The sequence below is a fragment of the Tyto alba genome, unplaced genomic scaffold (assembly GCF_018691265.1).
Source record: "Tyto alba isolate M040663 unplaced genomic scaffold, T.alba_DEE_v4.0 Super-Scaffold_23, whole genome shotgun sequence".
In the NCBI taxonomy this organism is placed as follows: domain Eukaryota; kingdom Metazoa; phylum Chordata; class Aves; order Strigiformes; family Tytonidae; genus Tyto; species Tyto alba.
Genome location: NW_024881297.1, coordinates 19,138,271 through 19,152,195, shown reverse-complemented (window position 1 = coordinate 19,152,195; position 13,925 = coordinate 19,138,271). Strand labels below are relative to the sequence as shown.

The following is a 13,925-nucleotide window of genomic DNA, read 5'->3' as shown; positions in this document are numbered from 1 at the left end:
CAGGAGTACCCATCTCAGGTATTTCTATTTCAGTAGAAGGTGATAGTTAAATCCCTTAAGAGAACCTATTTTTGTGAAATTACAATTGAATTTTCACTGTAAGGTGAGGCTAAGATCGCTTTCAAAAGAGTATCTCTCTTATGAATAGCCATCCAAATAAGACCCCTTAAAATTTTGGGAGAGTCTTTCACTTACCACACACACAAAGTACAGCACAGTAGCAATGGAAAATATTTACATTTTCACGTTGTCTTAAATAACATAGTGTCTGCTTTAAATAGTAGATTTTCAGTAGCCTTCAGCTCCGGTGTGTCCTCTATTAGTCCTTGAGTAACTGTAAAAACAAAACAATGCATTATTAGAAATAGTATCAAATAAAGATATCTAATTGTTTGCAAAATGTCGAAAGCATCCAGGAGGGATCAACTCTTGATTACCTTTTGGATTAGTTTTGCAAAGCTCTTCAAAAACTCTTTGGGAGTTTTTTTCTCATAAGATTCACATGAAGACTCACATTGCTGGAAGATAAAGAAAATCATGCCACTTCTAAACAGCACATCTAAATCATAAATAATACTTCAAGCTTTCATACTGAAAAATCAAGAGGGTTGCAATCAAAGCCTTTTACAAATAGAAAAGCTGAGACATAGTCTACTTCAGAAAGGGAAAGAATATAGTAATTACACCTTTTGTTCACACTTTTTGTAGTAATCCTTGTGCTTTTGTCTGGCACATCGCATGGTTGCCAAGCATCTACATGCAACAGAGTGAACACCTCTTCCATAAGTACAGAAAACTGGGCATTTTTAATTTCCGAAGTAATGAAAGGCAGGTCAGTTTTTCTAAGAAGTTTGCTTTATACAATTACACCATTGCAGGTGGTGTCTGTTATAGAAAATAAGGAGCAATGATCACGATTGTGAGCATTGTAAGGAAATCCTACCTTTCCAGGGTTGCTGAGGGTGAATCTTTTCAAGATTTCAATGCTTTGGGTGAATGTGGAATGCACTTGACTGTTTTCTGGTTGTAATTTCAATGTGCCCTTTTGGAAGCAGGTCACAGCAGTGAACAGGCATTCATCCTAGGGCAGGAAAAGAAGGAACAGTTTTAAAACAGACATTACAGCAATTTTTCCTGTATGTGTTAGGTTGTAGCCTATGTGCAAAAGTAAGTATCCAGGATACTAATTGAGAAGTTTCAACCACACTCCTTTTTTTTTTTTTTAAGTTAGTTTTGCATATGCAAGAGATTTTAACATTTACTCTGCCTGTTCTTTGATAATTACTTAGGTATTTCCTCATAAAATATTGCCTAAAATGTCCCCTTGGATATTAATCGTGACACCAATTGAAAGAAAATGCTACTCAACAGTAGATCATGTTACATGTAGTAAATTTTCACAAGCACAGGATGAGTATTTTCTTTTTTAAAAATTATTAATATCACTCCGGACTTTACTCAGTGTTACATGTGGGAATATACATTTTTCTTCATAATTTTTGTGCCATTTTTAGTTTTACCTATTTAATAATTATGCTTAGAATTGATATAGAACTGCATGTTTTCAAATACTATTGAAATGATCCCACTTGATAGCATGGGAAATGAAGGTGGTAAAATAAGTTAGTTACGTTACTAAAGGGAAAAGAGGGTTTGAGGATGAGAGGCGGGATAAGGAAACAGGCTCCTGGCTTGAATTGTTCTAGTGTGCTGCTTTAAATTGAGGTGCATGTTAAACCTGTCGATTAAAGTAAGCACCATCTGTATCTAACATGAAAAAGAAGCCATCTATTCTGAAGATATCAATTTTCTGTTGCTGCTGCTTATCTGGAGTTAAAGCAACCTGTTTTCCTGTCATGATGCAGTTGCATGTTAATTTTACTGAAGCTAAGAGAAGGACAGGCTTCCCAGAATCTCTTTTCCTGCACAGTGGCTGTTTTCCTTTGCTAGACACACGGCTATGGAAAGTATCACCAAAACTAACCTACAGTCAACAGAGAAAGAAAAGCAATGTTTACTGAAGCCAATTTCTAACTTGCTATTTTCCAAAGAAGGAAACATTTAGAACTGCTGATTACACATACTAGAAAGGTGCTGAAGCCATCATCGCTGTTTTGCATACCAACTGCTACTGAAGCTGAATCTCATCTGGTTTATTGGATGCCACTGCAGTTTGCCACTTTGGCAAGGACAAGGCAACCTTCATGTATGTTGCTTATAGCAAATTTTAATAGCAACATTTTATATTGGTTAGCTATAACATTTTATTTTCCTTAAAAACCACACATTTATGTTCGTTTCAAGCTTCTTACCATAACTAGTCTTGCTTACTGGAAAAAAACTACTCGTCTTTAAAGAGATCAATTTTCCAGCTGAAACTGAAAACATTTTCTGCCTCATCCGTGATGAGCTGAGAAACCAGCATTTCTCATATATGCTGCTTTTTTTTTTTTTTTTTTTTTTTTTTTTTTTGCTGAGTTAACAGTTAGCTGTATGCAGGCCAACAGTTAGAGGACCACAAGGATTGTGGGGTTTAGTATGTAGTGATGGTTAAGCACTTTGATGAAGGGGCATTAAAAAGCAAAGGCCAGTGGTAATGTCTGCGGGAGGCTAGGCAAACATGTAAAATGTTTGTATCAGAACAGTTTGCAGCAATACTCTGACTCAAACTAACTTTACAGATTAGCCTGAAAAGCCTTCACTTCCTGAATTAGCGATCAGCGGGGTTAGATGCTGAGCTGATGTAGATCAGCATTGTGTCACTGGCTTCAGCTGCAGTGTCAATCCCCAGCAATAAATCTTATTTCCCCTCCGGTCCTGAATCACTTCAGCCATAAGACTACTTTTTCAGCTTCAGCACCTTCTCCCTTGAATTGATGTCCTCTGAGCTTTTAAACTTCTTACCTCCTTTTTTTTTTTTTAAAAAAAAAAAGATATTTCATTATTGCCTGTACAAAGAAAATGTGTGGGATTGAATTGGGGCTAACACTCAGTCCACTCACAGGAACCTCAAGGAAGCCAAAACATAACAGTGATAAACCACTGAATTTTTGATGTTATAAAAGGTAGTCTTCTTCATGAATATTCAAGGCCCAATGTAAATCTGGCAGAAGCAGGTTATCATAGAAACAGTATTTTGATATTTGAAATACAGTTCTATGAAAGACTTTCATTAAATACAGTTTCATTAGGGTGTAATTGCACCTAATCATCCTGAGTGCAGCGTTGGCACACTGTAATTCATATCTTAGTATCTGGCAAATCAGTGAATGTAAATTTCACCCTGTAGGATGAAAGGTTTGTTAGTGTGGTTCCTGGTGGCAATCACTATTAGCACACTAATTTATTTGTTTGAGGTTTTCATCAGAGCTTGAACCTGTATCAGCTTAGTACCTTCTAAATATGTGAATTTTCTGTCCCCTCTAGTTTTCCGCAGAGGTACTTGGGACCTCCCAGAATCAGGCTGTAAAGCCCTAAGCTGCAAATAAACTGTTGTCTTCCTTCCTGAGGTGACCATGTTTTTAGAGAAAAAAAAACAAAACTGATTAAGCGATTAGTCACTAGTTGTATTTGCTTTGTTTCGGAGGCAGTGGCAAACACTGCAGTAAAATGACAGCTAATCATCTCCTTCTTTTCACTTTGACACCACAAGTTAGAAAGGGTGTTAAGGAAAAAACCCAAGCCATTAGTTAAGGTGTATTAGGTTTTTGCACTGCTGTAGTTTCTAGCAATGAGAAGGAATGTATCTGTTTTGGTAATGCTTCTGTATGTTTTTGGCAAGTAAAAAATGCATCCAACTGTAAAGCCTAGGAGGAAGCTAACAAAACCTGTGTGAAATAAGGTGAGTTTTTTTCCTTTCTTCTTGTCGTTGTTTAGCAAGAGAGTTTACAGTCCTGAGTAAATTACTGTACTCTATGAGCGCTTTTCAAAAAACTATGATTAATGATGATTTTTGTATGCGGATCAAAACTGTTTGCTTTCTGAAATAGTTGTCAGGGCTCAAAAATCAAAATTATGGGTTAACTTAGGACAGCTAATAACAAGAGAAGTATAACATTAGATTAGCCACGGCTAGCTCTAGACCTTTGTTGCGTGTTGGGGATTATCAAAAGAAAGCAGGACGCATTTACCTTCTAAACTTTTAAAATATGCTGTAACTATTATTAGCATTTAATTTCACAGTAAATCCTACATGCTGCCACTTTCAAGTCTGCACACACTTTCTGTGACTCTGGTGTAATTTACTATATTTAAGATGTTCCTGACCTTGGAACACGCATTAAATAATGTATAAGTAAATATCTGTTTTTAAAAGGGATTCACAGGGACCTGTTGTGCTAATTGTAGCTAGTTCTAATCCAAAGAGAATACTTGCAGAATGCAGTTTTATCCTCCCATTGACAGCACAACCCTTGCATACAAATAGTCTCAGATAAACCAGTGTGACTACCTAGGGAGGAAGCGCTATGTAATATGGCCTTACAGTGCCACCCTTGGTGTTCAGCTTCAGTGGAAGGGAAAGGGGGGGTCCCTTTTGGTTCGGCTCAGCAATGCTCCCAGTGCAGCCAGAGCTCGTGGCAGCTGGAGGCACTTCCACTCCCAAAACCTGCATTCCCAAGAGCATGGCTGCTTATCTGGATCTCATACGAATCCTTACTCTTAGCACCAGTTCTTGAGTAAATGGAATGCATACAGATTTGAATCTGTGGGTGTGTTAGAATACACACATGATAGCAAAATACTGATTAAGAATGCATAATATAAACAATTCTGCTGTTAAAAATACAGAAACCAAAGTATTTTCTTATTCAGTCTAGCTTGCATTAAGAGTACAAGGTCAGAGGTGTGAAGAAGAAAGCATCTGCCATTTATCAATGGAATAAACCAGTACAAAATCAAAGTGATATAATTAGAAAGAAATGTTAAAACAGTCTCACCACAAGGTTTTCTGGTGTATACAGCAATTCAACATCCTACAATAAAACAGATCTAAGTTAGAAAAGTTTAACATTTGAAAGTGATGTCCCTCACAAGATATATTCTGAGCAATACATAATGCTTGAAAATAATTTCAATATTATAACAAACGTTTTGCTTACCTTATCTTTCACTGTGTTTTCTAACCGTTTAATTGTCTTGAGAAGCTGTTTGTATTTTGCTATTTTGTGTGGAGCTGCAGTCAGTGCCATACTGGAACAGAAGAAAAGCATACAGAAAAGAATCATCCTCTCCATACTGATGAGCTTTGTTTTAAAATGTGCCAGGAGCAAAGTTGTGCTATTCAAGATGAACACTTCAGTTTGAGCGGTGCTCAGGTATGCTACATACCTACCTATATATTGCTCCTTCCTGGAGGTGTAGAACCCACCCATTTCAGTTTGGAAAGCTTTGTAGAATGGATTAATGAGTAACCCTTTTTTCTTTTCCACTGGCTAGGTGCATGTATGTGAGTTTGTGCGTAGGGGGCAGGGATTGATGGAGTGAACGAAAATATGCCCCATCTGCACATTGGACAGGAAAAAAAGAGAAAAGGGTGAATTCCCATTTTCAGTTTGAGTCAAGAAATGAACGTAGTAAAAAGTAGATACTTAGAAACCACAGATCTAGGTAAACAAAGATTCTGCATTTTTTTCCTGTTCCTTACATCAACAAATCTCTCCAATCCATCTGAAGCTCTTCTGTACCATGCTGGAGAAATATGACAGGACGTCTTTCCAGAACTTAAGTGTATTTATCCTACTTACTTTATGGCTCCAAGGGATATTTGTTAGCTAGTTCCCCCTGTGTCTGTGAACTGCCACTTTTACATTCTTAGCTTAGTTTCTGCAACAGCTGTGAGTGAAAGCTCATTTTAGCATTTAAGCCAGCTGAAGTTTGCTTTATATTTACTTGGAACCAGTACCAGATATTTTAACAGCATCGTAGAGAGTATGTCTGCTGGGGGTGAAAGTTGCAGGGAGATGTGTTGCCCTGGGAGAGGTGGATGCCTGTCCCATTCCGTTCCCCATGATGAGAGAGATATTGGAAGATCAGGGATTAAATCCTGGTGAGTCCCAAGGGATGCTACCACTTTGCAGCAATGGTCCAATGCTTGTGGCAGCTAAACACATTCAGCCACATTCTGCAGCAGCTAGGCCCGAGGTTAGTTTTGCAATATAGTGCAACCCCCTCAAAGGAGATGTGATACTGAGACCTGAGAATTCTCTTGAGAATGTAGAAGTGCATTTGTTTTGTGTGAAATCCAAACAGAAGTGCATACTTTAAAAAACGTAAAGTCAGAATAAATCCAGCAGAATTATCTGAATTAAGAAATAAGGCAGACTCGTAATTTTCTTCAAAAGTGGTGCCAGTATATATGCTGCTTTTGAGGAAATGTATTTAATATTTAAAAGATGTGCATTAGTGAAGGGATTTTTTTTTTCCAGCAAGTGCTGGTAAGGAATGTTCTCTTATGGGGACTTCCACAATTGCTTTCTTTCTAAATGACTGCCACTGAAGTTGAAAGGTATTTAAAAGTATTCTTGAGAATACTCCTTTTTTCATATTAGTTGCCTTCAGCCCAAGCCCAGTTTCTGTTACTCTCACTGAGCTGCCTGTTCTCAGTAAGGCTCTCTGCAGGTACTGGGGACTTACTGGACTGCCAGCTCTAGGAATCAGTTGATTTTAAGATCACTGTTCTTAACGCTTCATCACAAGGAGGAAAAAAACTAATTTAAATGGCTCTTATGTATTATCATGAAATGGTTTGGCTCTTATATATTATTATTAATAAATGGTTTTTAACACTGTGGTATTACCATTAAAAGGTTCCTGTGTGGAATTAGTAGAGGACAGTTAAAAGTCACTTGGACACCTTCACTGTGGTGAATAAAAAAGATGCTTGGGTATCTTTTCCTCTGGAAGTCTGAAGATTTTAGATGGCTTTGGAGATGCTTTATACAAAATCTTCAGTTTGGTGTCTAGAATGCTAGTCAGTGTAATATGCTGACATCGTATAAAATGCTCCTGTATGTTTCTGTCTGGTGGACGAATCTGGGCAGTCATGTTGGATCACTTATTTCTTGTTGTTTATTTCAAATTGAGCATTTACGCTGATGAGAGCTCTATCTGGCATACTCAAGTGTGTTTGTTTTCTGTGTACAAATGATTATTTATGCTGTTTATGTGCTTAAACCATTTTTAATCTTTCAGAAAATGGATAGCTTCAAGGAATAGTGTAGATACACAGAATGCACTCATGCTGTCATGTATGCACACACAAAATCTCTCCTGGTGAAAGGGATAGCTAATCACACATGGTAAAAAAGAAATCCTGAAAAATGAGAAATGAAATAAGTAAGAAGAAGAATACTTTCTTCTACCACATAGTCTGAAATTTAATTTCTCGAAGAAAGTGTAGTGTCATTTATTTATTTATTTATTTAGATGGACATGTCTTGAAATAATTTTAGATAAGCAGCATAGCTGGACTGTGAAGTAGGAGGTATCTCAGTATGTTTTATTCAGAAGTTGTGTTAATTTATAGATAAGGTTCATTAATGGAAGACAGCAGCATCTTTTGTTTAAGGAACCATATGGTGACCAATACTTATTTTTATCCCCCCATCCCATTCATGTGAAGCTTTGCAAGATTTTTTTTATCTGTTGGTCAACACCTCTGTGAGGCTGCTGAGAAGATGGAGAGCTTATTTCTGATAGTGGTATTCTTCACATGAGGAGCGTACTTATCTCTGCTTCTCTTTACCATAACTGAACTTTCATCTTCTCTGTAGGTTATTGAATAATAACTTGGATTAACGTGCATTGTATTTTCAGTCCAATTTTTGACTATGCTGTTGGAAGTGTTGATAGTCAAGGAGCAGGCTGGTGATAATGTCTGCTTCTGCTTTTGATTGTTGGTTTTTCAACTGTGAATTCTTTTGAGAAGCAACTTTGAGAGCACCTACTATAGGTGATCGTACTAGCCCCGTCAGCCTTTATTTTATACATCTTTATTTTGTTGATAGGTTGGAAGCTTTCCACTTGGATGTGGAGTATGACTCTATTAGCTTTGTCCTGATTGGGTGGTTGGTGGTTATTCATGCAAAGATATTAGTGCAGATTGTTTGCATTGACCAGTCAACTTCAGGACCACTCAAGAATTTCAGATAATGCACAGTATGACTCCATGTATTTTCAGAAACACAGGGCTTGAAGGGACAACCTAGAAGGCATCAGCTTATGTCATCGTACAGCCACACTGTACAGCATCTTTAATATTTTATCATATCAACTAGAAATGCTTCACCTATTTTAGACAAATGTTGTGTTTTTCTTTGTCCTTGGTGGTTTGCTAGACAAGTATATGCATAACAGCATTCTGGATATAGCTCTGTGTCTGGGAGTTGTTTCCAGGTATGGGTTCTGATCTATACAACCACACATAATGAGACAACTCCATAGTAGAATCACACCTGTGTAGCTAACAACCATTTTAATTTTCATCTTTTGTTTTTTCATAAACTTGTAATAATTAAAGTTCTCATGCAGCAACCAGTTCTTAAGAGAGTGCTGCTTCTGGAGTTGAAATCTGAGTAGCAGAAGAGTGAGATAATCATAAGGCTTATCATGTTATTAGCCTGGACAGTCCTGAGAGATCCTGTTGCTTTATGAAAGAAAGAAATATAATGGCAGACAAAGGCAGCTTTAAATCCACCGAATGAAGCTCAAGCCTGATGAGCGCTGTTTTGAGGAGTTTGAGTCATCACAAGCTTCATATTTAAGCAAAACTGTTATGTTAGGCTGTGGTTATCTCTTGACTTTTAGATTTACTTAATGATCTTGCAAACTGAGTCCAAGTGGACTGATGGCTGGCAGGTTACATTTGTTGCTTGTGGTCCTAACAAAGCAAACATTCTCATACAGCACTGCGCTGCGAAAGACAGTTTATGATATTAAAGGAGATAAAAGGTTGATTGCAGTGAAGACCACTGCGTGTTCTACAGTAAAACCTACTGTGTGAAAGAATGGCTGTACGGTAATACCAGAGACCATTTGAGTAGTAAGTAGTAAGTGAAACATTGCCGTTTTCTAGCAGAGGCATCACAGAAATGTGGCAGACTTTATTCATTTGCTAATCTGGCAGGATAATTCATGGATTTGGTGGAGGCAAACCACCTAATTAATGGGAGGTGAAATAGCTCTATCTGAGATATTCCTAAATTAAATCTATTAGATCAGAATTCAGTTTTAAAGTTGGTGGAGTAATTAGAATGGGAAGCTAAACAACAGGTGTTTGGCAATGTGGTAGCAGGTGGTTGCATATCGTGTGTCTCAAACTGTATAGTCTCCTGTTTTGTGTTAGGAGGCTATAAGGTTGTAATAATTGCTTGAAGAAAAGCATGCTGACAGAGAAAGTGAAATACAAGGACAAAGAAGAACTTCCTTTATGTCTAGGCAGTGGAGAAAACTCCTTGATATCCCTCTTATCAGATAAGAGTGAGCAACATGCATTTTATATACGTCACTTCTCTTTTGTGGCTTAGGAACATGCTGAGTCAAATAATGACACTCTCTCTCGCACTGTCGCCTGCCCGGCCCCAGAGGGATGGCTGCAGAGTGGAAATCTGAAAAACCTCCCAACCCAGGCCTGCGGGGCTGAGTCCTCCTCTTTCCTCTTTGCGACACTGCCACCCAAGTGCTGAATGACTTCGACCCTGAAAGCCCAGTTCCCCCACCCACATTTTCCTTTACAGTGTAGCTGAATGGAGGCTTTTCCCATAGCTTAGTCATTGATATGGCTCAGCCAAAAAAGCCTGTAATGTACAGGGCTGCTTTCAAAGAATTTTTATAACTTACGTACATGAAATTTCATGTGTACATGTCTGCGACTTGGAGGGTATTGCAAGAAAGCAAGGGGAGAGAGTTATGCTGGAAAATGGGAGACTAGGAAGAAGACTGCTATATAGCAGATTTAGGAAAACTAGTCTTTAAAATATTTCTGAAAACTTTGCAAGTTAGTTCTAACCTCTTTCAATCTTATTTTCTTATTATAAACTTTAGTATAATTCTTCTGTCCTTCAACCTTGCTTTGAAAAGAGAAAATTAAACCTGGGGAAAAAAAAAATCTATTCCTAATTTGTAATTGTATTCACTATAAAAATCAGAGTAAATGCAACTCTGAATATGTTGACATAGGCACTAAAAAATTAATAGACTGCATACAACAATATAAACCCATTGACATTTGCCATAATGTTCCTCCAGAGTTAACTTATGCTAGTTTCTAATCCATACTGCTAACATTGGCTAATAAAAAGATCCCATACAGTAAATGAAAGAATTGGAGGAATAAATGGAGCTCGTACAGGGGATGGTGCATTTTTGTCCTGAAAGAATGTACTGAAGATCAAAGGGATAACAAGCAAAAGCTTTTATAACAGAGATGATTCATATATCATGTAAGGGTAATTACTTTAAGCAAAATATTTAAGATGATTTGCAGTTGCTGGAAAACAAGGAGAAGAGTATGACAAGTGCTTAGTGGGCTGGGTTATGAAGTGAACTGTTTTGTCTTCAGAGAACTTGTGTGAGCACCAAAGAAACCCTCTGCCTGCAGTTGTAATAGGGGCTGGAGTGGTACCTGGGTACTGTGGACATGCTGGTGTGCAGCCTCTAGCTGTTACCAGATTTAAAACCATTATCTTGCATTTCTAGCAGTGAACATGGCTGACATTAGCATTATAATCTGTGGTTCTCAATTGCAATTAAGGCCGAGATGCAATGCCTCGTAACAGAAAAAGAAGCAATGTAAGAATGAAAGAAACTTGGTGGATAGAAAGCAGAACCTGCTTTCAAAACCAGACAAAGTCTTTCTGAATCTAGTACAACCCTGCTCATGGTATTATCTAAGCTTTACAAACAGCTTCAGCTAATGAAGATGTGTGAGAAACGCAGAGCCATTTGCAACTGTTCTTGTATTGTCTCATTTGTTCTGTACTAGCCCTTACTGTCTTTGTTCTCCTTGGTTCAGCAGAAATGGGCGACTATGACTATAAAACAGAACAATTTAATATTAACAGCAATTGTATATGTTAAATACCAGGTGCATCCTGTTCCTAGGTCAACCCAATGATGGTTGTTATGCACATAGTTTGACTTATTTCTAGCCTTACCAACTACTAAATAGCATTGAGAAAATGTCTTGTCAACATTCCGAGCCTGAGAGAAGCCTAGACCCACTGTGCACAGAACCAGATCTTTAGAAGAGCTGTCCTCTTGTGACCACGTCCTTTCGAGTCTTTCCTTTAATGTTGCATCAGTCTCCCACCTCCTGGGTCACACCTTTCTCTGCATGTAGGATGGAAGAAGCCTTGCTGGGTCACCAAGTCTGGTCTTCTGCCATTGCAGGCATCCACGTCATATAGTTCCTTTCACATCTCAGCTAAAAACTCCTGCGTAAGGCTTTATCAGTTCGATCTCTGTAAAGATAAGAGCTCATAGCTTTTTCTGTGCCTGAGCTGTGTTCCAGCTTTTATAGGGCAGCTTCATTCTTATTTACAGTGCTACTAATAATCTTTACCCAGTACCAGAGGACAGCCACATTCAGAAGAGAATGCAGCAGTTGACAGGAAGTCAAGCTACCACAGTTGCCTAAATTTGGGGACAGAAAGTAGTTGTTCATCTCAAAGTCACAGGCGGGGAGAGGTGGGGGTAATAAGCAAGAAAAGTCAGTGTTCCTCTTCTGTGTTGCAGCAATGACTTCTCTTGTGGCTCAAATGCTTGATGGCATGGCACTGCGGATCTTCAGGTCTCCTCATGAAACATTGCCCAGCAGTGCACAATGTTTCTACTGCAGGACTGTTCTCTACATGTAACATACATTTCCTGATGTTTCTTGACGACTCCACTAAGAGACAGTATGGCCTCTGGTGTGAAAAGCAGTGATGTGGCAGCACTGAAATCCAGCAGTATATGCCATGTTCATTCAAAATGTTAAGAAACAAAAATCAAGAGATATATGTAGATGGTGGACAGTGAATGAAGGAAGCAGAATGGCACAATGCAAAATGCTGTCTTTGTTCATTTGCTAATGTTAATGAGCAGAAGGAACAGAAGTCAGAAAAGAGTTACTTCTATGTTATACTATCAAAAGCATAAAACAAACAACCCCCCAAACCATTCGTAGGCTCAAGATAGACAAGTCCAGTGCGGAGTCTACTGCAGCCTGCATAAATATCTATTCCACTGTATGAGGCAGTTGGGACTTCCTATATCCTGACATGCCTTGCCTGGTGATCAGTGTGACACTACAGCTCATATTTCAGTATCAAAATTAAAGGTTTGATGTTACAGATTCTTTTGGAAGTCACTCTCGGGGTTTGGTGGGGCTGCTGGTGGGATCTCTGCAGCAGTACAATTGTTGCCCTCTTACGTAGTCTAGAGTAAATATGAGGCACAGTCAGTGAGGGGCTATGGCCCCTTTTTCTTCCTCTCCAGCAAATCTGCCCTGATTTTACCTTCCTTACAAATACAATCTATATAAAGTAAAATGCAGTTTTTCACTTTTTATTATCTGTTCCCTTTTGGCATGTATTGGTAGAAGCAGATGACTGAATACCACTTTTATTTCTAACCAGTTTCACTTTCTGGTTCTCAGGTACTACCAAAATATTACAGACTACCCTCCTTCATATATGTATATAAGTTTACTGTGTATACACAGTTTCTGTTAGAATTATTTTTTTAATTATAGTGTTGGTTTCAAGTTCTATAAACTCATTCACATTGTTCTTCTGCTCTTTTTTTTTTTTTTTGTCTATGCAGTCCCAGGAACAGTGTCGTACCATGGTGGGGCACCTCTGTGGCACAGCAAGAAACAGTGCGGACAGAGGAGCAGTGTGAGCCCGCACTGGAGGACGTGGTCTGCCTCCCCTTGGAGTGACACCAAGTACCTGCTTGCAGACCAACTCCTCAGCTTCTCCTGTGCAATGCCATTGTGTGTGCTGCAAACCACTGGTCAGCTGTCAGATGCTGCTTGTACTTCAAGCTCTGGTGTCGTGCTGGCTCTGGCAGGCTCTGGTATTGTGCTGTATAACCAAAGGGAAGGCTGAGGCAGGAGCCACTTCTGCCCATCTCATGATGTAGTAGTGCAAGTGCTTCAGCAGCAAAGCCATTTAAAGAACTTTCTACTGCAGGTCACTGTCACTCTGCTGTATCTCTGCATCACAGTTTACTCCAGTCTGAGGAGCCTCTCTTATAGTACTTTGGATCTTTAAAATGATCCAGGTTAAAAATTCCTTTTGCAAAGGCCCTCAGAGTTTGTTTTGCTTTGTTTTGGTTGGAACCATTTTACTATCAACTCTACTTTCTCCTTAGCACAACTGACAGATTGGCAAATAGCAGTGAGTTGCTAGAAGCCAGAAACTCCTTTTCTACTGGCTTTACTACTGATCAAAACGGCGGATCGCCTACGCAACAAGTACCTCCTTAGCACACAAGGCTGAGGGGGCCAGTGGATATTGCTCAGCAACATCCTTCCAGGAACAGCATTTCGGTGCCAGTGCAATCCACCCTTCAGCTGTGGCTGAAATGCAATTTCTGGAGGAATCATTTTAAGGAAGAGGATTTAGGGAAGTCTTAACTCTTCAGCCTGGTCTACATTTAAGACTCCTGCAGGTAAAATAGTATCACTTGGACAGGATTTGTTGTTATTTTTCAGGCAGTTATATCAATAAAATGTCTGATATGGATTTAACTATACCAGTATAGAATTATCTTAAATAGAAATACCTTCTCTTCTGTTTCTTATATATGAGTTATTGGGTGAATATAACGCACTTTGTTATGACTTTACACTTAAATGAATCTGCTATTTAATTGTTTACAGCAGGTTAGGGAATGCTCTGAGGTAACTAGCTCATACTATCCTTAACAGACAAAACTTT

At 38.6% G+C, this 13,925-nt stretch overlaps 1 protein-coding gene across 1 annotated transcript; it reads right to left on the bottom strand.

Moving 5' to 3' along the window:
- Positions 1 to 319: 319 nt before the first annotated feature.
- IL21 (interleukin 21) lies at positions 320 to 5,234 on the bottom strand. The gene is made up of 5 exons (XM_009965135.1): positions 5,100 to 5,234; positions 4,938 to 4,973; positions 944 to 1,081; positions 438 to 518; positions 320 to 334 (listed from the first exon to the last, which is right to left on the bottom strand). The coding sequence occupies exons 1-5, from the start codon at positions 5,232 to 5,234 to the stop codon at positions 320 to 322; spliced, it is 405 nt and encodes a 134-aa protein (XP_009963437.1).
- Positions 5,235 to 13,925: the final 8,691 nt, after the last annotated feature.

Bases quoted from the DNA above. Each gene is read 5' to 3' on its own strand.
- IL21 (XM_009965135.1), bottom strand. From the start codon at position 5,234: ATGGAGAGGATGATTCTTTTCTGTATGCTTTTCTTCTGTTCCAGTATG. The intron at 4,974-5,099 runs GTAAGCAAAACG...GTTTTATTGTAG, and splicing joins AAAACACAGTGAAAGATAAG to GATGTTGAATTGCTGTATAC. The intron at 1,082-4,937 runs GTGAGACTGTTT...TTCCTGCCCTAG, and splicing joins ATACACCAGAAAACCTTGTG to GATGAATGCCTGTTCACTGC.